Source organism: Acipenser ruthenus, chromosome 8 (genome assembly GCF_902713425.1).
Source record: "Acipenser ruthenus chromosome 8, fAciRut3.2 maternal haplotype, whole genome shotgun sequence".
Taxonomy (NCBI): domain Eukaryota; kingdom Metazoa; phylum Chordata; class Actinopteri; order Acipenseriformes; family Acipenseridae; genus Acipenser; species Acipenser ruthenus.
Window position 1 is genome coordinate 11,908,249 of NC_081196.1, and position 23,573 is coordinate 11,931,821.

At 35.8% G+C, this 23,573-nt stretch overlaps 1 protein-coding gene across 4 annotated transcripts in view; it reads left to right on the top strand.

Moving 5' to 3' along the window:
• Positions 1–1,188: 1,188 nt before the first annotated feature.
• LOC117406115 (cytoplasmic dynein 2 heavy chain 1-like) overlaps positions 1,189–23,573 on the top strand; it is a 157,543-nt gene continuing 135,158 nt past the window's right edge. For all 4 annotated transcript variants that reach the window (XM_059028505.1, XM_059028507.1, XM_059028506.1 and 1 more), the window contains exons 1-34: positions 1,189–1,448; positions 2,886–3,089; positions 6,620–6,790; positions 7,064–7,202; positions 7,478–7,596; positions 7,901–8,045; positions 8,771–9,003; positions 9,355–9,489; positions 9,591–9,704; positions 9,962–10,073; positions 10,174–10,298; positions 10,722–10,897; positions 11,407–11,602; positions 11,726–11,821; positions 12,547–12,708; positions 12,837–12,935; positions 13,544–13,683; positions 13,799–14,027; positions 14,177–14,304; positions 14,994–15,109; positions 15,309–15,436; positions 15,994–16,143; positions 16,410–16,615; positions 16,721–16,876; positions 17,106–17,220; positions 17,542–17,712; positions 18,485–18,867; positions 19,336–19,468; positions 19,618–19,735; positions 20,470–20,582; positions 20,674–20,787; positions 21,571–21,721; positions 21,814–22,019; positions 22,764–22,946. In XM_059028505.1, the coding sequence (XP_058884488.1) occupies positions 2,895–3,089; positions 6,620–6,790; positions 7,064–7,202; positions 7,478–7,596; positions 7,901–8,045; positions 8,771–9,003; positions 9,355–9,489; positions 9,591–9,704; positions 9,962–10,073; positions 10,174–10,298; positions 10,722–10,897; positions 11,407–11,602; positions 11,726–11,821; positions 12,547–12,708; positions 12,837–12,935; positions 13,544–13,683; positions 13,799–14,027; positions 14,177–14,304; positions 14,994–15,109; positions 15,309–15,436; positions 15,994–16,143; positions 16,410–16,615; positions 16,721–16,876; positions 17,106–17,220; positions 17,542–17,712; positions 18,485–18,867; positions 19,336–19,468; positions 19,618–19,735; positions 20,470–20,582; positions 20,674–20,787; positions 21,571–21,721; positions 21,814–22,019; positions 22,764–22,946 (5,157 nt within the window). In that variant the 5' untranslated portion in view covers positions 1,189–1,448; positions 2,886–2,894. The remainder of the gene's footprint in view (positions 1,449–2,885; positions 3,090–6,619; positions 6,791–7,063; positions 7,203–7,477; positions 7,597–7,900; positions 8,046–8,770; positions 9,004–9,354; positions 9,490–9,590; positions 9,705–9,961; positions 10,074–10,173; positions 10,299–10,721; positions 10,898–11,406; positions 11,603–11,725; positions 11,822–12,546; positions 12,709–12,836; positions 12,936–13,543; positions 13,684–13,798; positions 14,028–14,176; positions 14,305–14,993; positions 15,110–15,308; positions 15,437–15,993; positions 16,144–16,409; positions 16,616–16,720; positions 16,877–17,105; positions 17,221–17,541; positions 17,713–18,484; positions 18,868–19,335; positions 19,469–19,617; positions 19,736–20,469; positions 20,583–20,673; positions 20,788–21,570; positions 21,722–21,813; positions 22,020–22,763; positions 22,947–23,573) is intronic.

Sequence of the window (23,573 nt, forward strand, 5' to 3'; positions counted from 1 at the left end):
AATGGAACATAATACAACATACGTATTTTAACATCTTAATCTGCAGGAGTTAATTGTTGTTAATCTTGGCCACTCTGCTCAGCGGGTAATTTGGCGGGTAAAAGTTCAAGTCTCTGGGACTGTTTAAAAAATCTACTATGGATTTTTAGTGGCCTGTCTAGATTTCTTTTTTCTTTAGTACAGTACACACTTCCGATGACAATAAAAATAAAACAGTTTGAAATACAGCAACTGAATGACGTTGCCGTAGTTGATTTTCATTGGTCAATTTGCCTTGCTACGGTGCGTACTGTTGGATGACAATGACGAGTGAGTGGAATCCGAACTTGGACTTGAGACAGCCGAACTTTATGATCCGGCTCCAGTGAAACTAAACTCTATTGCTTTTTTTTATTTTATTTTTTTTAAAACAAATTATGTTAATACAATGTGCTACTGATGTTACCTTCGGGTGCTAAAACCGAGATTTCTTTTTTAAGTCCCTTTGGTAAAAATGATGCAGCATACATTTATCATTTAAATATGTTAAACATTTCCCGAAGAAATCATTGTTAATTCAAAATCTTTTACCGGGTGGGTAAATGTATCCCCTCCCCTGGGATGACAACTGAGTGCAGACAGAGCCAGGGAAACCCCCCATCAAATCGCACCCTGGCTATGAAATAAACTTAGTTTTAGTACCTAAATTCATCACCTTTATCATGGGTGCGTTCACAGAGATCATTCTGCGCAGATTCTGTGCAGAATCTGATCAATTTAGCCAATGGGTGGTTCACGGAGATCATTCTTAGAAGATCATTAGCTAAACTGGTCAGATTCTGCAGAGAATCTGCGCAGAATGATCTCCGTGAACGCACCCATGTGATCGGGCTGCAGCAATAATGATGACGTCTATTACAAGTTGCGTACGCAGCACTACCCTGTGCGAGTCTGCGTTCTGCAGCCCTTCCACTGCTGTGCGGCACATCAAAAGCTACTCCGAGGAGTCTTACATAATGCCTGAAAAAAGGAGTCCTTAATTTTACTTGATACATAACTATACATTAAATTATTTGTTAATATTAATAAAAATGTTTGAGCATCCCCTGTAGACTTGTCCAATTTGACTGACATAATATTGGCACCTTCGAAGCGTATTCCGTGCCATCAGCTACGAAACATTTCTTACGTAAGTCCCCAAGCATCCAACGTTGGTACGCTGTGAAAAAAACGCAATTGGAACAATGAATACTGGGGCTAAGAGCCGTTACACTGGTAACAACGAAAGCTTCTCTGTTTGTCAACAGAAAAGCAAGGCAGGTTTTCAGACAGTATATCCTAAATGCAATTACTAAACTAACGCTTTTTGCCGTGCAGAGCTGTATAATTTTTATTCATTTCATTCATCCACTACACAAGATAGATGTAGACTCAATTTCCGTTTGGTCTGAGTACGCAGTGACTGTTAGGTAAGTTTATCATTGCTGTTCCTGAATGCATGATGCGTTTAAGGGGTACTACACCGCTGATCTAATTTAATTAATCAAGCAATTAAAACTGATTATATTATGATTTAAATTGGACTCTTGACGGGAGGGTTGTGGGTTCATTCCCAGGTGGGGGACACTGCTACTGTACCCTTGAGCAAGGTACTTTACCTAGATTGCTCCAGTAAAAACCCAACTGTATAAATGGGTAAATGTATGTAAAAATAATGTGATATCTTCTAACAATTATAAGTCGCCCTGGATAAGGGCATCTGCTAAGAAATTAATAATAATAATAATAATAATAATAATAATAATAATAATAATCCCCCCCCAAAATCCATACGTTTTTAGTATTTATTTAGCATTCGACTTTTCTGTGTTCTTAACTTTAGCCAAGTAGGCCTAGTAAGAGTAAATTGACTTTAAAAAAAATAAATAAATAAAAAATATAATGAGAAAGATTTGAAAGAACATGCACGTTTAAAATGTATCTAGCTGCCTTTAGCTATAAAAATTATCTTGGCAACATGAATGAACAGACATACAATAGCGGAACAGAATTTTAGATTCGTTGAACTGAAGTGTAGACCATTTGTCCATGCTTGAACTAAATCAAAATGGTGGCATGTCATAGCCATGTTAAAGTATAGCGATGATAGTGCCATACACTTTCATTTGATTTAGGCGCCAGTCATTAGTTGGCATGTAAGATTTAAAATATATCCCAGGCTATTAGTCTATATTCCTTTCAGTGGTTAAGATTACAAAAAATGGTCATGGCAGTACCAAGTAATATTCAGACCGATAGTGAAACCTACTGTTTCATTCTTTTATTACAACTTTAAGAACTACACTGTTAGTGGCTTGGACATGCTTTAAGCACTGGCCACATGGCCACCTGTAACTCTTGCTAATTATTAGGTTTAGTTTACCTTCAGAACTTGATTAATATAGATGAGAATAAGGAATTACAAAAGTCTATAAGAGCTATAACCTGTTTCTATTAAAACTGCACATTTGAGACATAGGGCCTGTGTAGCTAATAGATGTGCAAAATTGCTGAGATATTTGGAATTATGTTGTTAACTACTTTAAAACAAAACTTACACATAAAACAAATAAATGACTGAAATAAAATGATGTGCGTAAAATAAATAAATAAAAACCTAATAGATACAAATAAATGCTTATTCAAACTAAAAACTCCAATAGATACCTACAAGTGTAGTTTGAGATACAACTCGCAGAAACAGTTTTAATATTTACTGTGCAATTGATTGCCCTCCAGCAGTTCCACATTAATAAAAGATACAGAACTACTACAGAAGTTGTATCTTGAATATGAAACCCTCGACTGCACATCTAAGGGATCCAGGAAAAAATCTAAAAGTAACAATTTTCTTTATTGTCTTAAAGATAAGAAAGATGACGACTGGCTTGACTGATACAAGGAAAAATTTCATCCTCACGACAACAGAAAACTATTTTGGACTCCAGCCATCAGATCCTCTCATATCTCCACTGAGTGACAGCAAGGAACTTAACTGTTTTTTAGATGATGGCAATGAATTTGTGCTCTCGATTCTTAAGTCTGGGAAGAACCTTGTCATGTCTAACAAGGTAGAGTGATTTATTTTTTTCTGACTATTGAACTCTAACGTTTGACAATTTATGGTCCGTGGTTTATTTAACTCTCATTAATCTATTTTTATAATAAAACCATATGACGAGTACAAGGAGATACTGTAACGGTCTGACTCGATCAAATTGGAGACAGAGTTGAGGTTTTTATAGTTGCAAGGTAGACAGTTGTCTCCAAGTGGACTTGATGTGTCCTTAGATCAGTGGTTCTCAATCCTGGTCCTCGGGGACCCCTGTGTCTTCTGGTTTTCATTCCAGCTGAGCTCTCAATTTCTTAACTAAACCCTTAATTTTACTAACAAGTAGCTTAATTAGGCCTTTTAAATTGTTCTCAACTCCTAAAAAGTTGCAGATTTCAAGTTACTTATAACATTTTATAGTTAAGCTGAAATCTCCAACTGTTTAAGAGCAGAAAACAATTAAAAAGGCCTAAGTAAGCTAATTATTAGTTCAATTAAGGGTTTAGTTAAGTAACTGAGAGCTCAGTTGGCATGAAAACCAGAAGACACAGGGACACAGGGATCCTTGAGGACCAGGAGTGAGAACCACTGCTCTAGATCAGGGTTCAATTTGTCAAATTTCCAGTGGAGGTGGGCGGCGCGAGAAAATACACAAACTACAAAACAGTAGGCAAGCCTATAGTAAAGGTACATCATGTCAATACATCACTCGTGCCAACCTCTCCCACCATGCAAATGCAGTTGTTGTCGTTTAAAACTTTTTTCATTGTTATTGATAACTAAAAGGCAATAACAATATATGCTTATAATCAACCAAAAACACTTGCAGTACAAGACAGTTTGACCCGCTCTGTGATATTTTATGTTCCGTTTGGCTTTGAGAAGATTGTGTAAGGCTTATGTATTAATTGTTGATACAAGAAGTGGGTTCAAAGGCTTTGCTGGGAGAGTACACGGTAGGTGGTGTACAAAGCAAAAGGGATAGTACAGCAGTTTAATCTTGTTTCAAGTCTCACTCACATTTCTCATTTTCACTTCCTGTATCCCCTACATAAAGGTTAACCCCCAATCAATATGCAGGAACCCTAACTGTCAAAATCCAAACCTATGGAAATTCAAACAATTTAAACGTGTAGACACACATTTCAAACACAGTGTAACCCATACAAATGACTTATTTTCTAATTGTTTTAAAAAATAATCTACTATTGATTTCTGGTTGCTTCTCTTAATTTTTCTGACTTTATTACGCCCCTTAAAAACAGTGTTATAGGGTCCCAGAGTGGCTCATCCAGTTAACACGCTGACACTGGGAGCGCAGGATGAGTCACACAGATTGGATGGTGCCAGTTCACATCCAGCCTGTGCAAGAGGCCGAACTTTGCTGGGGACACCAAGGGGGGGGCGTCACATTGGCTGTGACATTCCTGGGGTGGGAGATGGGAAACCGGCAGGGATTGCTTCTCCTCATCGTGCAACAGTGAACCCAACTGGCCAGACACCAAGCACATTCAGAGTGGATAAGAGGCAGGGCTAGTCTCTGTTGTTCTGGATCAGTAGCCCGCCCACCTCTGCTCTGGATTGCTCTGTGTAAAAGCAATTTTGGCTTTAGGTTTGTGAGATCGGAGGACACTTGCATGCCCTCAGAACATCTGTGCTGTGTGGGGACTCAATGCAGTGAGGAGAAAAAACATAATTGGACATTCCAAACTGGGTGAAAATAAAAAAAAGAATAACTGATCACTCTAAATTTTATATTAAAAAAAAAAAAAGTGTTGTCCGTGTGTCCACTGGTTCCTGGTGTCTGCATGCTCGAAAGTGTTTAGAGAAACAATCATATGTGGCAGCTAGAAAACAGTCCATTGAGACGCTGAGAACCAGTGAGGCAGTGTGCTGCACGAGAGAAAGCCTACTGTAAATGCATTTGGATATCAATATTATTTGTATAAATTACATTTTCCAGAAGAAAGACATTGCAAGTGCAAAATCTATTACCCCTTCTGGGGATGAAAATTGAAAGTGCAAAGCCAGGGAAATCCCCACCTCCCCCCCTCAAATCTCACACTGCTCTAAATATACAGTAGCTATTGCTTTGTAGTTTCTATTTTAACATCCTGTATTTTAATACAAGTCAGTTATGTACTGCACCTGCTCCGAGTCTGAGTCAGTTGTTCAGCAATTGGGTATGCTGTGCTGTGAATGGGAATCTTTGTGACTTGTATATTGGAACTGTACCCTGTCATGTTAATGAAGGATAACAGGATTTGGAATCCCCATCCCTATTAAATTGAATGGCTGAGAGATTCCACTTGTCATATACTTTTAGATAACACAATTTATTTAGTGTCAACTTGTGGCATGCCACTTGATTGCCAGTGACTTCCACTTCCATGGTTTGCTTTTATCTAAAGCAGTGTCCCTAAGGGGCTCTTTCAAGTTCATCTACCCACTCAGGTTTGAATGTCACAGACAGCCTTTCTTCCGTTAAATTCATTTGTCACTCATCTTGCCAAGGTTGGGTGATCATCACTGCTTAACCTAACTACACTAGTTGATGATTCGTAATTTCAAGGCTTTTTTCATAAATCCTTTGGGTATTGGAGTTTACCGGTGTGCAAATTCTTTATGTATAAGCAGGGTTATTCCTAAAACATTTAAAAGTGTAGGAGCGACAAAGCAGTGCAAAAATATATATATATATATATATATATATAATCTAGGATGGAAGAGTGGTGGTGGGGTGACAGTGCTGGCTTTCGCTACAGTTCTGGATCGTGTTAGTTGTAGTCTACAACAACAAATAGTTTTACTAACACGGACAAATAGAACACAACACTCACGATTTCCGGAATCACAGGGTCTCCTTTTAGGTCGATCTAACCATTTACAAAGGAACAGATTACTTGCACTACGACCCCTTTTATACCCTCCTCATGACCCCTAGGTTAACGAGCGCATCCGCTCCTCCAATCCGTGGATGCCACGCCGTTTCCCGTCCGGGTCATTGAGTTTGGCTACCGTAGCTCCGCCCCTTTTCTAGATGGCCGACTTCCACCTAACCCAAGGAATAAATTGTCATGCCATTTAGTCCAGGGTAGGAGAGGGAGATCTAACACCAACAATCATTCGATCTCTGTCAAATACCGGTATAGGCATATATCATGTTTTTTTTAAATGTTTGTGATCTGCATTTAGATATTCAAAGTGGATAAAGTCCAAATGACTGGAAAATAAAATACATATTTCTTTACCCAGTATGTGAACAATGATTCATAGTTTAATGTGTCCTCTAGTTATATATTATTTACAAATGCTTGGGTATTTTCTTTTTTTAAGGTCTAGGTTTCTAATAAAAAATGGCAGTTATGTGCCACTTCTACTCTAAGGCAGACTGTGTGCATGTTTGTGAATGGACCCTGTGGGACTTTTGTTATCTAGTATGTACCATCTGATGTTACCTCAGGGTGTTAGGATTTGGAAACCAAGTGGAAGTTATAAGCAGAGAGTCTACACAAAAATATTAAATATTCATATTGTGCTTATTAATAGGTTGATTCAAGTGACTCAAAGGACAAAGTGCTGGTGTTCTTCAAGCTGCGACCAGATGTTATAACTGAAGACAATCTTCACAGTAATGTTCTGGTGTCCTCAATGTTGGATTCCCCCATTAACACACTATATCAGGCTGTGCATCAGGTGTTTGCACCAATACTTTTAAAGGTGGGTGCTACATTCTGAATTTTTTTTCTTCAAAATGTTAATTCTGCATATAAAAATATGCATGCTAACTTGTCTTAGTGTTTTACTATTAAGATGTAAAAACATACAGGGTCATTCCAGCTCTTGTGGACCAATAAGATTGCCTGATTGGGCCTTCATCAATGCCTATGTTTTTTACTTGACAGTTTTTAATAGGAGATATTATTGAGTGTTTTTAACATTTCTAGAAGTTTGCATTATATTATAACCAATTTTACTACACCTTTTTTAAAGGATGAAAAATGGAGCAAGAATTTTGACCCAAAACTTCAAAACCTCTTGAGTGAACTTGAAGCAGGACTGGGCTCTGTTGTAAGGCGATCCGACCTAAATTTTACTGGAAAGAAATTTGGCAAAGAAGATGATATTTTGGGTATGGAAATCTAAAAAAGTTGAGATTGTGTAAGGCTGTGGATACATTGATCCAGAATAATGTTTTCTTTAACTAAATGCATGTCTGTATGCTTTAAACTCTCTCTCTCTATTTATGTTAAACATGAGAATGTTTCCATCTAATACTATTACAAAAAACAAAACAAAATAAAAGTAATGTTAAAGACACAGTTTCCCTGGTCTGTCCTACCTTTGTCTTACACCATTACCAATTAAAGAAAACTACTTCATTGCATTTCTTTTCTGGTGTTGCAGGGATTTTAACACCATGTGATGAATTTCAGTTTTGGGCAGAACTTGCACAAGTTGCAGGCAGGTCCAGCATCAAGGAGAGAGCTGCCCATTTTAACAGTCTTTTTGAACCAATAGTAAAGGTAGGTGTTTGGTAGGGCAGATATTCTTTTGGTATGTCTTTAGGATAAACTGCATACTTATATTGTAGAAGATTGTATTGTTGATGATGGTTTTACAGAGGTTTCAGGCTAAGGTTTGACTTCTAAGTAATTGTCAATGGCAAAGACTTTTCTTCTACCTGTTATGTACTATTTGGTTTTAAATATGATTAGGCTCAGTATTATTTAATATTTTAAATCAGTTGATCAGCTGAACACTGGAAAGTGTTGATGGAATAGTTTAATAATCCTAATTGAAAAGGTATTTTCTTTATCTTGTTACTAGGATTACCACAGTTTGGAGAGCCTATCCTTGGCTGATGCTGTGGAGTTGGTTGACACCACACGAGACGCATTAGATGATGTGTGGAGACAAACTGAGCATGATCCTTACCCAGAGACACGCATGCAGCATTTAATGGATGTGATAGGTACGGCATTGCAAGTAATGTTGAAAGGATTGGTCTCTAACATGTGTTTTTTCCCCTGACCATTCTAGCCTAAAAACCTGTTCCAAGCAATACCTTCGTTATTTATTTTCCTTAGCATCACTTAAATAATTAAGGACCTTGACTGGAATAGTCAGGGAGAGTCACTTAATTACAGGAGTGCTGTCCAAAGTTTTAAATACATTTCTTAAATTTTCACTGTTGACATTTATAACTTCCCCCTTTGTGTCTGTGGTTGAAAATCTTTTGGTTCTTTTTTTGCCTATTCAAGTATTAAACATGCAGGTGCTGCTACTTCCTGTTAACTAATTACTTCCTGTGTTGTAGTTCAAACACTCTCCAATGTTGTAGCTGCAATCATACCATGTAACTTAGAGCAGAGGTAACAAGATGCAGCAGTTGATTTATAGTGTTGCATTTATAATATTTATATATGCTAAATTAACATGTAAACATCAGTGAAAATTTATAGCAAAATAAAATGGAGGCAGTAATTATGTTAATAACAAACTACATTATATGACATCACTTGTGCAATAGTGCACCCTACACGCAAGTTATTCACTTGGTATAAAATCATTGTACTTAAGATGAATCTAGAACCATATTCATAAAGCTCTGGTTTATTACCAAATGCATTCAACACAAGTTTAATGTGTACCAAGTGCCGTGGTGTTTAATATATGTGTTCAATATGCTTTTTTAAGGTTCTGCCCTGGGGAGGTATGTTCAGAAGAAGCTGGGTCCAGTGAAGCTCTGGGAAGACCCATTTCACACTGTAAAAGAGAAACTCCGGGCTGGCATTTCTGTCTGTGAGCAATGGGTGGGAGCCTGTGACTATCTGACTGGACAGCTGTGGCGACGCTATACACCCCATCAGTGGCAGAACAACAAATATTCCCCAGAACGTCTGGAGAACTTGACTAAACGCCTGGAAGAGGTTCTGTAAAAGAGAAATTTAGATCGTCATTGAAACTGTTAAATATATAAGTTATCTTCAGTTATCTGTAACTTGCCTAATCTTGCTTGAGTAATTTGGATTCCTTATTTCAAGAAGGCACACAACGTGTAATTTATATCTTTTTAAAATGAGAAATACCCTATAAAATAGATGTGCTTTTATATCACCAGTAAGGTACAACCAGTCCATGGTTTAAAACCCAGTAGTGCCAAATTTGTTGCCTGTATGAAATAGATCACAAAGTTACTAGTAATAAAGTCATCAATAAGTAACACTTCTGATTATCGGTATCATATTCATTTATTGTACTTTTTTTTTTTATAACTGCAGGTTCTGACAGTTCGCACTGTGCATGAAAAGCTTATTCGTCTTTTGCCACAAGGTAACCAACAAGCACTTTCAGTGGCACTTGTGTTTGAACCATTTGCTGGTCTTAATCCGCTGCACTATAACCCCTACACAGAGGTGAGCTAGGCTTGAAATCAACTTTATACATATATTATATATATATATTTTGTATCATTTAAAATATTATTAAAACTAACTTTACTATTTCAAACTTACAGCCCTTGTGGAAAGCTGCAGTATCACAGTATGAACGGGCCATTGCACCTGCTGAGATGAAAATTGCAAGCAAGTTGAAAGCCTGCATTCTTGAAGTCCAGGACAACCCCCATCAGGTCAATATCAAATAGATTAATGTTTTAAGCTGTGAATACGATTCCATCTATGATATTGTATCTACAGTACTATTCACCAAGTATCTGAGCTGCAGTACATATTAGATACCTAAAGGAGTTTGTGGAGTATTCATTTTAATATGTGTTGGGTTTAAAAACAGTTACAGGGTTTTTACATGATATATGTATTATGTTTTTATGTATTGTTTATGTTCCTTCAATAAATATTAGCTTTTTTTTGTCTGTTATTGTTTTAGCTACTTCAAGCCTTTCAAAAGTATAAGGAACTTATCAAACGACCAAGCATTAGTAAGGATCTGCTTTCTGAAAGGGAATTATTACTGGCAAGACTTCTAGACTATGCCAAAGGTAAGAGTTAAGCTGTGGGTGAGATCAGGTTTTATTCACCTTTCCCAGAACTTTTTTAATTTCATTTATGAATAAATCCTTCTTTTGAAAATTCGTACAGGTATTCGTACAGACTTTGAAAATCGATGTCATGGTGTCCCGGGAGAAAAATCTGGACCACTAGCAGGCAGAAATCTCCCTGAAGTTGTCAATAACATTGTTTGGGTACGACAACTGGTACTAAAGGTAATGCAGTTAAAATGATAAATAATTAGTTGGGTAGTGCTTTATAGAGTTTGCTAAAATAATACAAAAAACATTATTCACATCTCTTCACCTGTAAAAGTTAATTTTTGCTTTGGTTTTATGGAAGTTTTTATTTCTTTTACTTTAGCGGCATCCAGTGGCCAAGTGTTGTATGTGTGCTTTACAATTTTTAAGAGAATCCAGATACACTAACATTGGTATACTAGCTGAACTTAGAGAGAAAAAATGTTGGAGAGCTCTGTTGAGGCCAGTAGGATGCTTTAAACAGTCACCAGGATGTGATGAACGAAACAGGAGATGATATAGTGACTCTAAACAAGACGAAGAGTACACAGTGATATTTCATACATACCAGTTTTCTAACAGTTTGTTCTCTCCTTTTTCTCATTTTTATTTACTTAGGTGGATGATTCAGTTAAAATAGCTGGAGCCCTGCTTGCAGATCTGTCATTATTCCGCTCATTTGTAAAGGTTTCAGATGACCTGCAGGAGCAGCTAAGGGCTTACGAACAGGATCAGTTTGATGACTGGTCCAGAGACATTCAGTCAGGGCTGTCAGATCCCAAATCTGGCATCAGGTGATCATGTCCCCACCAACTTTTGATCACAGTAATAACTAAAAACTAAAATATACTTTTATTTTCTATAGCAGGGGACACATTTACAGTTATTTTACTCTATTTTGTGGTGCAAACTTTGAGAATATCTAAGCCCACATGTTAAGACATTGCCAGGAAGTGGCCCCTTTTTTCTATGCAAATTATTTTAGCTAATTTAAATGTACGCTTATTGCTAAAATCTTATAATACTTATGTTTTAATATATATATATATATATATATATATTTTTAAAACCTTAAAGAAAGTGCGTGCATGTAAAAGGGTATTTGATTTACTGTTAATGCATCATATGCATTATATTTTACTGATTTAAATCTAAATATTTTGTTATATCAAATGCATATTATACAATAATAACTAGAACAGTTCTGCCTTATTTTGATACGATTATTTGCCACTGATTCAACAACTTTAACAATGTGATCAATGTAATCTAAAACATTGTATCATTTTGTTCATTCCAATAGCCTGCAAGCCAGCAGTCGTGTTATGGAGTTGGATCACATAGATGGGAAGTTAAAAATCCAATATTCAGACCGCTTGGTGATGCTTCTGAGAGAAGTGAGGCAACTCTCTGCATTGGGATTTGCTATTCCTGCTAAAATCCAACAGGCATCCAATTCAGCAGATAAATTTTACAGACAAGCAATTATTCTTAAACAGGCAAGTAGGAGTGAAGTATAACTTGATAAACCAATGTGCACTACATTTAAGCTAGTTATCGCAGATGATATCCAAAACATAATCAACTCTCTGTTTTGAAATATTTCTTTTATCTGTTTGTAGGTTGCCCATTTTTACAATACAATTGATCAGCAGATGATTCCAAGTCAGAGACCAATGATGTTGAATTATGCCTTGGCTTTTGAAAAAATCATAAAGGTAAGAAAATAAAACAAAAATCTATAGTTTGTGTATGATACAAAGGATTCAAGTTCTGTATCTTTAGGTACTGATAATAGTGCCCAGTGCCAGACTGACACTGAAATGTAATTTCACAGTACAACATTTCCAAAGGTTTTGATGAACTCAGCTCAATTGTCTGTTCTATTCTATTTATACAATGAAGGAAGTAACTGAAATTTAAACTGCAACTACAGTAAGGACTTTTCTTTCACAAGCAACACTATTAGCAGTATGTATTTAAAGGGACATTTGCGTGTTTTTAGCATTACTCCTGCGAGGCAGAGCAGTCAGCCTTTGTGGTGATGTGATCAACCTATACCGTGCTGGGATAAGCAACATCTGCATATTATGACGCTGGGAAATCCCTGTGGATTACATCTAACTCCTACTGTATCCGTGGTTATGCCACGGCGGTTATTCCCTACAGCTGTGGCTTATCCCAGCAGTGTATTGGTTTATTAAACCAAATCATTTAATACTATGTGTAGCACTACTAAAAGACAATGACAAATGTTTTGATTTTACATCTTTCTTGAAGACATTTAAGAAAGGCTTTTACAGCAGTCAAATGATTTCCATTTTAATTTGACATGTTTTACATGTTAATTCTGATATTAAAATGCAGCAATACATACCCATAAAACCCTTTCCCCAGGAGAGGCTGTATTTAAGATTTAATGCTGTGGTCTCACTGTGTGCAGAATCCAAAAGCTGTCTCCAAGGAATCTGGAGGAAAGGTGCAAATTACCTGGGATAATCCCAAAGAACTGGAGGGTTATATTAAAACACTACAAACTGCAGCTGAACGTCTTTCTACTGAGAACAGAAAACTGAGGAAGTGGCATACAGACTTCAGTGAAAAGGTATTTGTGAAAATAAACTTATTTAATTAATACAGTTTGCACCCTTGTTCCTATTTCTATCGTTATCATAAAATATCTACACTAGTCAGTCATTTTATTTTAAGTGAATCATATGAATTATTTTACAGGTAGTAACAATGATGAGTGTTGATTTACTTCGACAACAGCAACGGTGGAAAGATGGTCTTCAAGAGCTGAGGACTGGTTTTGCGAGTCTAGAGTCGCAGGTAGGGTTTCATATTGGACCATTTGTTTTAAAAGATAGTGACTGTCAAATGTAACAAACATTGCAAGAGGTAGCCATAATACTAAGTGGATTTACCTTTTCCCGTTTTTAAGTTTTTAGATTTTATTTTGATTTGTCACATTTTACATTTATCTAGAGAATTGCTTTTCCAGTTTTAATGAAACTTGATTAGGGCATTCATTAGCACAAGTAATTGAGAGTCTCAGAATCCTGGTATATAAGGAAATACCTGTCTGTCTGTAGCTGTCTAAATGCAAAGCACATTGTCAATCTAACGGCAGAATAACTGTCCGAATTGCACTGTTCTAACTTATTCTTTGAATTCAGCTGTTTAATCTAGGTTTAAACTTAAATTTATTTTCCATACACTGTACTGATTATACAAAACACAAAGCCATGTGTTTTAATAGGATTAAATATTACGAGCAATAAAAAACTACTCAGAACTATAATTGCTATAATAAAAAATACTAATTTTTCCCACTAAATTTCTTACTAGTTTCATGCTGCTTTGTTTTTTTTTATTATTCCTTACAGCCTTTGCACTTGTGTCAAGTTATGTTTTATTTAAAGTTTATTTGTGATTAGGGTTTTCGCTCAGGTGACATGAAAGCATGGAGGCAGCATTGGAACCATCAGCTATACAAAGCATTAGAGCATCAATATCAAGTGGGTTTAGAGGCACTAAATGAGAATCTACCGGAAATAAACATTGACTTAACCTTTAAGTAAGTAATTTATTTTTATATATTGTATATTATCTGTATATTTGTATAGTTTAAGCCTTTGGTACAACTTTATAACTTCACTTTTTTTTCTTTTTCTTTTTCTGAAATGTTACAGACAGGGAAGGCTGCAGTTTAAGCCTCCGTTTGAAGAAGTCCGTGCTAAATACTTCAGAGAAATGAAGAGGTTTATCTCCATTCCCAATCAGTTCAAGGGAGTGAGTGAACAGGGAGAACCACTGATTTTCACCGTCATGATTGACAGAAATGCAAATGGCTTTGTCACTATTTTCAGTAAAGCAGAAAATCTGTTCAAGAGGCTGGCAGCAGTTCTGGATACATTTAAGGTATGCAATATTTAACCATTAACCTCATAAAATTTGCTTTAATATAAAGTTCAAAATAGTAGATAAAAGTATCCCACTACCAGATTGCAATATATAAATAGCCCCCTACAACTTTGAGACTGGAATCATCTTTACCCTCTTCTCACTAGGAATGGGTTGTCTTTGGACAAGTGGATATTGACGCATTAGTGGAGAAGCATCTTCACAATGTCCATGACTGGGAAAGGAATTTTAAGGCTTTGAAAACCAGAGGGAAAGAGTCAGAACGATTGCCGAGGTAAGGCTGTCTCTAAGCAGGAATGTGAAATAGAAGACAATTGTATCAATAATAATAATAAATAGATTATTCATTTGAAATGGGATTTATACTTTGTACACAGTGGCTAGATTCTCAAAGGTATTTACTCCAAATTATTATTAGTGTTATTTTTGTCTGAAAGAATAAAAGACCTACAATTTGGAAATTAATATAAAATAGCTGCAAACTACTCACTAGCCATTACATTGAATGACTGTTGTTTATTTCTGATTTTATTGGGTGCATTTTTATTCTCTGAGCAAATTGTGCTAATGGCCTTTTAGCTAGTGTCTTAAGAGAAATACAAATACACATTCTCTGCACACATACAGCATTTTGGGACTGTTTTTGCTTAAAGTAATGCAATTACTTTGCTGAACTAATGAAAAATCAAATTATCTTACCCACTCATCTTGTCTGAAAGGCTTTCTAATGTGGTGTATGTAGTGTTGGATGAAAACAGCTGATGCAATTATTGAAAATCATTGGAATGGAAGAGCATCTGTAGAGATTTATCCTACTCTAAAGTGTTACATAGGTTTATACCAGCATCTATTTTCAAAGTAATTGTGATTTGCTTTTAAGTTCCCATAAGGGATTAACCTAATTTAGCTATGTTTTCTGTCTGTTGTTTAACTTATTGTATCTGCTTGTTTTTCAATTTTCAGCACAGCGAAGGTGGATTGTATAACAATTAACTGCAATCCTGTGAAAGCTGTGATTGATGACTTAATTCAGAGGCTGTTTGATGCTCTTCTCCTGTCTTTGAGGAAATCTATTCAAGGTAAAATACATTGACACAGTAATTGAATTCAGAACTCAAAATCCCAAATATGTGTAATTCATGAAGAATATAGTTATATTGAATCATTTGTCCCTAGAAGAAGGAAGGCTCCTTGAGCTTGCAGTGTTTTGAAAATAAAGTAGAGTATTCTGAAACATACCTACCTTATTAATGAATTCATTATTTTGTTTTACTTTAGCCAATATACAAGACATTGACACCTTTGTCACAGAAGCAATGGAAACCTTGTCAACCAGACCGCAAACAGTAGATGAAATTGGAGAGGCCAATGCCAAGCATGGAGAGCTGCAAACTAAGAAGCCTGAAGTAAGAAATTTCGTAGTACTGTGCCAAGACCTATGGTAGACTAAAAGGGATTTGAGAGCAGTCGACATGTTTTTGGTCATCAATACAGCGTAGCTGGTAACCCCATAAAATGCCATGTTCCAATTTCTCAAGTCTTTGGTCTTTTCATAAATTGCATGACCTACGTATGCTTTCAAATTACAGCAGTGAAAATCTGATTTTTCTCTTTTTTTTTTTTCTTTTTTCATTCATTTTTCTCGTTCCAAAATGGCCCCAGGTAGGTGTTGGCTTGGAAGAGGTTGTGTGATTGCTAACAGGCTGGATGCCTTCTTGCAAATGATCTAATAACTCCAGTCAAATTCGTTGTCTGTTCTTTTTTAATATTATATAAATAATGCCATCAGATTAAGAATAAAGACCCCCACCTTTAAATAGTGACTATGCCCTAGCCTTTCTTTTGGGCAATACAGTTTTTATTTGTAAAGTATAATTTTAAAAGACAGCCCTACATATCCTACCTATTTTGTTGGTTGAATTTGGAACTTTTTTTTTAATTTAAACTATGCATTTGTTTCCAGATTTTACCTTTGTTTCAAGAGGCTGAAGATAAAAACCGTCTCCTGCGGTCAGTGGCAGGTGGAGGTCTTGAAGCTATCAGTGCTCTCAGAGCCAGATGGGATAAATTTGAATTAATGATGGAGAGTCATCAGCTTATGATCAAAGAGCAGGTATGAGAAATGCATAATCAGACAATGTTATTATCAAAGTACCATTCACGTAAGATTTTAAAATATGAGTCTTCTTTTTTTTAAATCCATATTCATGTTCTATTACATTTGTATTGAGTTGTCTCGTCTGTGCCTGTGCTGCTGAAATCTGAATGTGGGGTCAGGTGGAATCATAATACCTATGGCACAGGAAGGCAATTTGTAGTTGTGGATACATTGGTTAGTTATTACTCCTACTTTTATGTATTTTCTCCCCATGCTCACAGGTTGAGTTGATGAAGTCAAATGTTGAATCTCGTATAAAGATGTACGAACAAGAACTGGAAAAGTTTAAAGCCCGTTGGGATCAATTAAAGCCTAATGATGACATCATTGAAACTGGTAACTTGGAGGCCCTTCAAAAGTGTGTCCAGACCATAAAGGAGAAGAAGGCTGAGTTTGGGGAACTTGAAAACACAAGGAAAAAGCTAATGTGTGTATTTGAACAGATACAACTATTGTTCATTTTAGATTTTTATTTAGACACACCTCATTCACATTGTTAAAACTTTAAACACATATTTCTGTGTACTTTTAGTGAAGACTGTCATCATTTTGAATTGGAACAGCCTGACTTTGCCCTAGCTGACAGCATTCTCAGAGACATTGAGGACTTTTCAGTGACCTGGTCTCTGTATGAAGAATTCCAGGAAGGATTTCTGGAGATGACAAAGGAAGACTGGATCACTTTTAGGTCTGTTCAATATACAGTCCATTTGTAAAGCTGCTTTTGCAATCCTTATCATATTTCCATGCAATAGTGATATAGAGAAGGCACAGATGGTGGTTGTCCAGGGACAACATCTTTCTCAGGATCACTGGCACCACTCTGGAGAAGTTTGTGTAATTATGAACTTTACAGCATGAGCTTTATAACAAGATAAGGGCTACTAAAACTTTGTATGTAACTGTTACTTCTGCAGGAGCAAGACCTACCTCTTTGAAGAGTTCCTTTTCATGTGGCATGAGAGACTAAGAAAACAAGAGGAACACACAACGATGACTGTAAAACTGCAGGATGAGATTGACAAATACAAAGTAAGGATCTGTCAAGGATTTGTAAGGTTTTTGTGTAGAACTTATGAAGAATAAACGTCAGATAATAAAATAAACAATATTGGGATAGGTACGTAGGGTATTATTGTGCATACCAGTATGTTACCCTTTGAAGACTATATGTAATACAGAGGTGAACTATTTTGGAATCAATTATTGCTTATTTCTAATTTTTAAAGACAATTATACATTTTCTGAGGAAATGCTAAAAAAAAAAACGTAATTATGTTGATACATTGTATCTAATCTGCAAGTTTATACCCATTACATTTGCTAAAACATTTCTTGTACATCTTATTGCAGATGGTGGTTCCTGTGTTGAAGTATGTCCGGGGAGAGCATCTTTCTCAGGATCACTGGCTGGACCTCTTCCGTATCGTGGGGCTCCCCAGAGGCACCACTCTGGAGAAGCTTGTGTTTGGGGACCTGCTCCGAGTGGCAGATACAATTGTTGCAAAGGCTACAGAACTCAAAGTATGCTATTTGTTATGCTATTATAATATATAAATAGCACAGTTTTATGACAAGTAAAGAATTCTTGTCAGAACCTTATTGACCTAGGTCAGGGGTTTTCAAGTGGGAGTATGTGTACCCCTGGGGGTATTTCTAAGGTTCATAGGGCAGGACGACTAAGAAATGCAAAAATGGAAGTGAAAGAAAATAACGATCTTGAATTCATTTTTTAACGGTATTATATATTACCTCTAAACCACTGTGCATAAATATTCAATTTTTGTTTAACATCTCAGAGTTTAGTATAGTATAGTTTCAAAATGATCACCCACCTGTACGAATGCGAGATTTCCACTGAGCTGATCTTCACTCTAATATTAGGGTGGCTGATGTAGGCGTCTAGTGATTCTGCTTAGAGCGCTCTGTGTTGCTCGTGAACTTTGCAGTTTTCAACTTGTCCTATAATTGAATACTAATTAGTGAAACGCAATCTCTGCATTTTTTAGAAGTATAAAACCATACGTTAATCAGATTATTCAAACTTTTATTGCAACTGTGGTACCATTCGGTAGAGTGAAAATTGTAAAGGATTACTTGATCTGAAACCTCCAGACAGAAGGGGTGCAGTTTTAAAAAAAGGTTAAAAACCATTGACCTAAGTTATCTCTAAATGGCTACTACATATAAATTGAGAAAATTCATTTTTCAACTGGAACATGATTATCAGTGTTTAATACCATGTTCCCATAGGTGTTTAGGTTTTAAAATCACATACTTTTATGAATTCTTGCAGGACCTGAATAGCCGAGCGCAGGCTGAAGTCACCATTCGAGAAGCTCTACGTGAACTCGACCTGTGGGGAGTTGGTGCTGTTTTCACCCTAACTGACTATGAGGACAGCCAGAACAAAATTATAAAACTGATCAAGGACTGGAAGGATATTGTAAACCAGGTCGGGGATAATCGCTGTCTTCTTCAGTCACTGAAAGACTCCCCGTATTACAAAGGCTTTGAGGACAAAGTATACATATGGGAGACAAAGCTGGCTGAACTGGATGAATACCTGCACAATTTGAACCAGATACAGAGGAAGTGGGTGTATTTGGAACCCATTTTTGGTCGTGGAGCACTGCCTAGGGAGCAGGCACGCTTCAAGAGAGTGGATGAGGATTTCAGGTATTTTTTTTCTACCAGTTAAGGTTTTCTTAATATAAATGCCAAACAGTACCAAGCTCACCCTGCTGATTCATGATGAAAAGCAAAAGTTATAACATTAAGCATTAAAAAATAATAATACGTTCAAATGAAGGAATGTAAAAATCCTGAAAGGTTCATATGCATGAAATAATGATTACATTTTTTTAAATTTTTTTTATTAATACTGCACTGGGATTCACAATAAAATGGCATATGGCTGAAATTGCTTCCCATAAAGGTGTTGTTTGTTTATACATCTAAATCACTCACCAGCCACCACGCCTACCAAGCCTATTGATGCCATTTCAGCATGGATCTTACAATATCTACAAACGAATTACTATATATATATATTTTTTTTAAATTAACTTATTTTTTTTAATTAACTTATTTTATCTTTTAAAAAAATAATGGAATAACATATTCTTTTTTCCATTTGTAATGTAGAGCTATAATGGCAGATGTGCACAGGGACAGCAGAGTTACATCACTTAATGCAAGAGCAGGAATCAGGCATTCTCTTATCACTATACTGGATCAACTTCAACGGTGCCAGAAATCTTTGAATGAATTTTTGGAGGTATTTAAAAAATAAAAATAAAAGTTTTAGCAGTACAAAAGTGTAGCAGCAAGTAGGCCTACTGCATTTGGCTACATTTTAATAACTTGGTACCATAAGTTTTTCAGAGCATAAATGGATCAAAAGATTTAATGTTTAATCTTTAACAGGAGAAACGTTCTGCTTTCCCACGGTTTTATTTCATTGGAGATGATGACTTGTTGGAGATCCTTGGACAAGCCACCAACCCTACTGTCATTCAATCTCACCTAAAGAAACTTTTTGCAGGTATGATTTATTATCATTATGATCTCAGAGAAAAAAATACCATGATATGTATTGTAATTTTAGAGTTTTAATTCACCTTATTTAAGGTTTAAAAACTGAATTTCAGGGTCTTAGGCCCATGAGACACCAGCAACTTTCAGCTTGTAAAAAGCAACATTTTCAAGCCATTTTTACATTACATTAAAAATTAATGATTTTTCTCTTGACATGTACAAAATTGCTGAAGTGTGATCAACAATTGCTGTAGTTGCTTGAACCTTTCCAGATAAAGTTGTCCAGAATTGTCTCATGTTTCATAGGCTTTATACTAATTTATTTATTTGATTGTGTTGGTTTAGATTTCTAAGAGATTTTCAATATTGTTTAGTCACATGCTTTAATATTTTTGCACAAAAGTTCAGAAAATTTGAAATTCCCAAAGCATTGAAAAAATGTATATACAGTACTTGGATTCTTAGTTTAGAGTTTAAACTTGAGCCAACTGTTAGTGTTTCAGAATTTTGCTTATTAGTTGTCATAAATATGCATGTCAAATATGTACTGTTCATACAGTAGCAAATGCATTGTGTGAGGATGAATTATTACATAATCAATATTTGATATACAGAAATGTTGTAGCCCTGTATATTTAATGTTGCAGTATTTTATTGAAAACATAGTAACAGCACTATATTCAAATTTAGTTTTTAATTTAATAAAATATAATGAGATTTCTGGTTTTTGCTTATGGACAGGTATCAACACTGTGGATTTTGATGAAGAATTTCAGCATATTACTGCTATGAAATCTCTAGAGGGTGAAGTTGTGTCTTTGAAAAATAAGATTCACATTTCAAATGATGTTGAGGTGAGAGAAAAAACTATTCAGATACATTTCAAATGTATATTTTATTTTTCCTTTTGAATAATTGCTGTGAAATTCACATTGTGTCTGTTAGGTCTGGCTGAGCGATTTAGCTTCTGAGATGAAAGAAACACTGAAACAACTGCTGTTTGATTGTGTTACTGCTGGGAGAAGATCAGGCATTGATCCTTCGCGCTTTCCATCCCAGGTACCAGGCTTCAATTAAATGTGTTTGCTTATAATTGTGTTTGTTTGTTCCTAAATATAATATAATCCATATAATCTTTCAGAACATAAATGAAAATACTGTTTTTTGAAAAGCTATTTTAACAAAGAAAAAACAAGCTGTGCCAGCTGTGGATTTCTATTGACATGTGAAACATGAGCTTTGGTCTTTCCCGGCAGCAATGTTTACCTACATCCATATCAGTTATACATATTTAATGTCAAAAATCTGAAAAACAAACAAAAAAAAAAAAACCACAACCGCCCTGCCAATTGTGCTCAAAGGCTATTTTCTCTTCCAATTTTTTTCTGTGATAAATAGTGCCAGGTGGTGAAAACATCATTTTTACACCCTATTCTAAATCACTTCCACAAGGTTGATGCTTACTGTTCCATCAGATGTTTTCCTTGACAGATACATTTATACAACACCGTGGTGATACATATACTGCCATTCTACCACCTGAGCAAACCGCTTGTTTTTTTTTGTCACATCTTGTCATAAAATAAGCACAGATAAATGTCTGAAGGAAGGAAGGGAATTTCAGATATAGTAGTGCCTTTCACATATAGCAGTTTCTCAAAGAGATTCACAATCACTGAGCCAGCGACATTTTCTTTTCATTTTTTCTTGTGGCTTTTTTGTGTAGGCAATTAGCTAGGATACTGTTAGTTACGATCCAATGTTTAACTGTGTATTCGATTCTTGCAACAACTTTCACAGCCATGAATACTCAAGAACTGTACTTCTTTGATTTGTCTTTAGATTCTGTGCTTAGCTGAACAGATCCAGTTTACAGAAGATGTTGAAAATGCTATTCAGGTTCATAAGCTTCAGCAACTGGAGGTGGATTTGATGGCTAAACTGGACCATTATACTGGTGTGGATACCAGAAATGAGGATTCAGGGCAAACTGGTGTGTTTTTAGAAATTCATTAATTTGTGTCATTACTGTAATAAATGTTACAGCTGTTTTAATAATTTTGAATTACTGGCTTGTTTTTGCAGATGTTAGTGTTTTGCAGCTAAAATTAAAAGCCCTTATCCTTGACATCATCCATAATATTGATATTGTGAAGCAGCTTCAAGAAGCAGAGGTGAGCAGTAAGGAGGACTGGGCTTGGAAGAAGCAGCTGCGATTCTATATGAAGCAAGACAAGAAATGCTACATTCAGATGGTCGATGCGGAATTCCATTATACATATGAATACCAGGTACATTATGGCCTTAGCTAATGACTGCTTTCTGAAATAACTGCCAGTTTGTTGATTATGTCAAATAGGGTAAAAATAAATGTAAAATATGTTTTGAATTTGTATGTTTAATTCCTTCAATGGCATACTGTATATATTAAGAGAAGTGAACTAAATAAAAATTATTTCTGTAAAATCAGCAATTATAATACATATTTAGTAAATGAAAGATCTGAGTCTTTGGATATTGTGCAGTGATATAGTATGCTTAAAACGATTAGTAAATGTGGTTCTATGGGGAGCAAGGAACAAACAACATAATTTCCAAACTATTTAAAGGTGAAGGGGCGTGTGAACCTGTGAGTTTCATGGTTGTATACAATATGTGATAATATGAAAAAAAAGTGGTTCACAAAGTGGCCTAATGACTTTATAACCACTCTGTATTTACCTATAACAGACTTGACTACTCTGCCTATAATTTACACTACAGATGGAGTGTACTGTTAATTATTAAAACAAACAAACAAAAATGCCTATCCTCCACAAGATGGCACTGTGTATCTGAAGAAAGCACTGATCAATCAAATCTGGCAGTGGATAGCTTTTACTTGGCTTTTGAACATGCTTCTGTTGCCTCTTTTGAAGTTGTTTTACACATTAACTAGCTGCTATAAATTATCTTTGCTTATGACAGCATATTAATTGAAACCTTCTGGGTTCATAAATGTTGCTTTGCTTTGTCATTGTGGTCCTCTCCTGTAGGGTAATGCGGCCAAGCTGGTTCACACTCCTTTGACAGATAAGTGTTATCTCACTCTGACACAAGCCATGAAGATGGGGTTAGGAGGAAATCCCTACGGGCCAGCAGGGACTGGCAAGACTGAGTCTGTAAAAGCTCTTGGTGGACTGTTTGGGAGACAGGTTCTTGTTTTTAATTGTGATGAGGTAAATAAGTGAATGTGCATACCAGAGGTAACATGTCTTGTTAACATGTCAAGTTCATGTATTATGTGTATTATAGGCCATTATGTCCTAGTATGAGAGGAGTTATTGTTGACTAAAGCATTGTGTTAATTGTATCATTCATCAATAGAAAAACAATTAACAATGAGTTTCATCTGTTTTTTTTTTTTTTTTGACTGTCTCTATAACTAATTGGATAAGACTGACAGACCAACATTCTAAAACTGTCTATAATAGCATGTTACAAAAAAAGCCATCTGTTTATTTTTTTTATAGTAGATAAGAAAATATATTGCATTTCTACATTCAGAATCTGTGTGGAGTTATTGGCAAGATTAATGAGAAATATGATAGTCTGAGTTGAAGAAGGACAATCAGATTCTATTAAATGACCACACAGAGACCAATGAGAAGACATATTCATTTGTAATGATGATTGTAACATTGACTGAATGTTAATGCGAGTTTAAAGTCGCCATGAAGAATAATGAAACATTCCTGTAAGCTCATATCCTAAAGTGTTTAAGGTGCCAGCTTCATATTTTCTATGTTGTGGTTGCTCTTCTTGCAAAGTGTTGTAGTACACCAGCTTTCACTTTGACCTGTGAC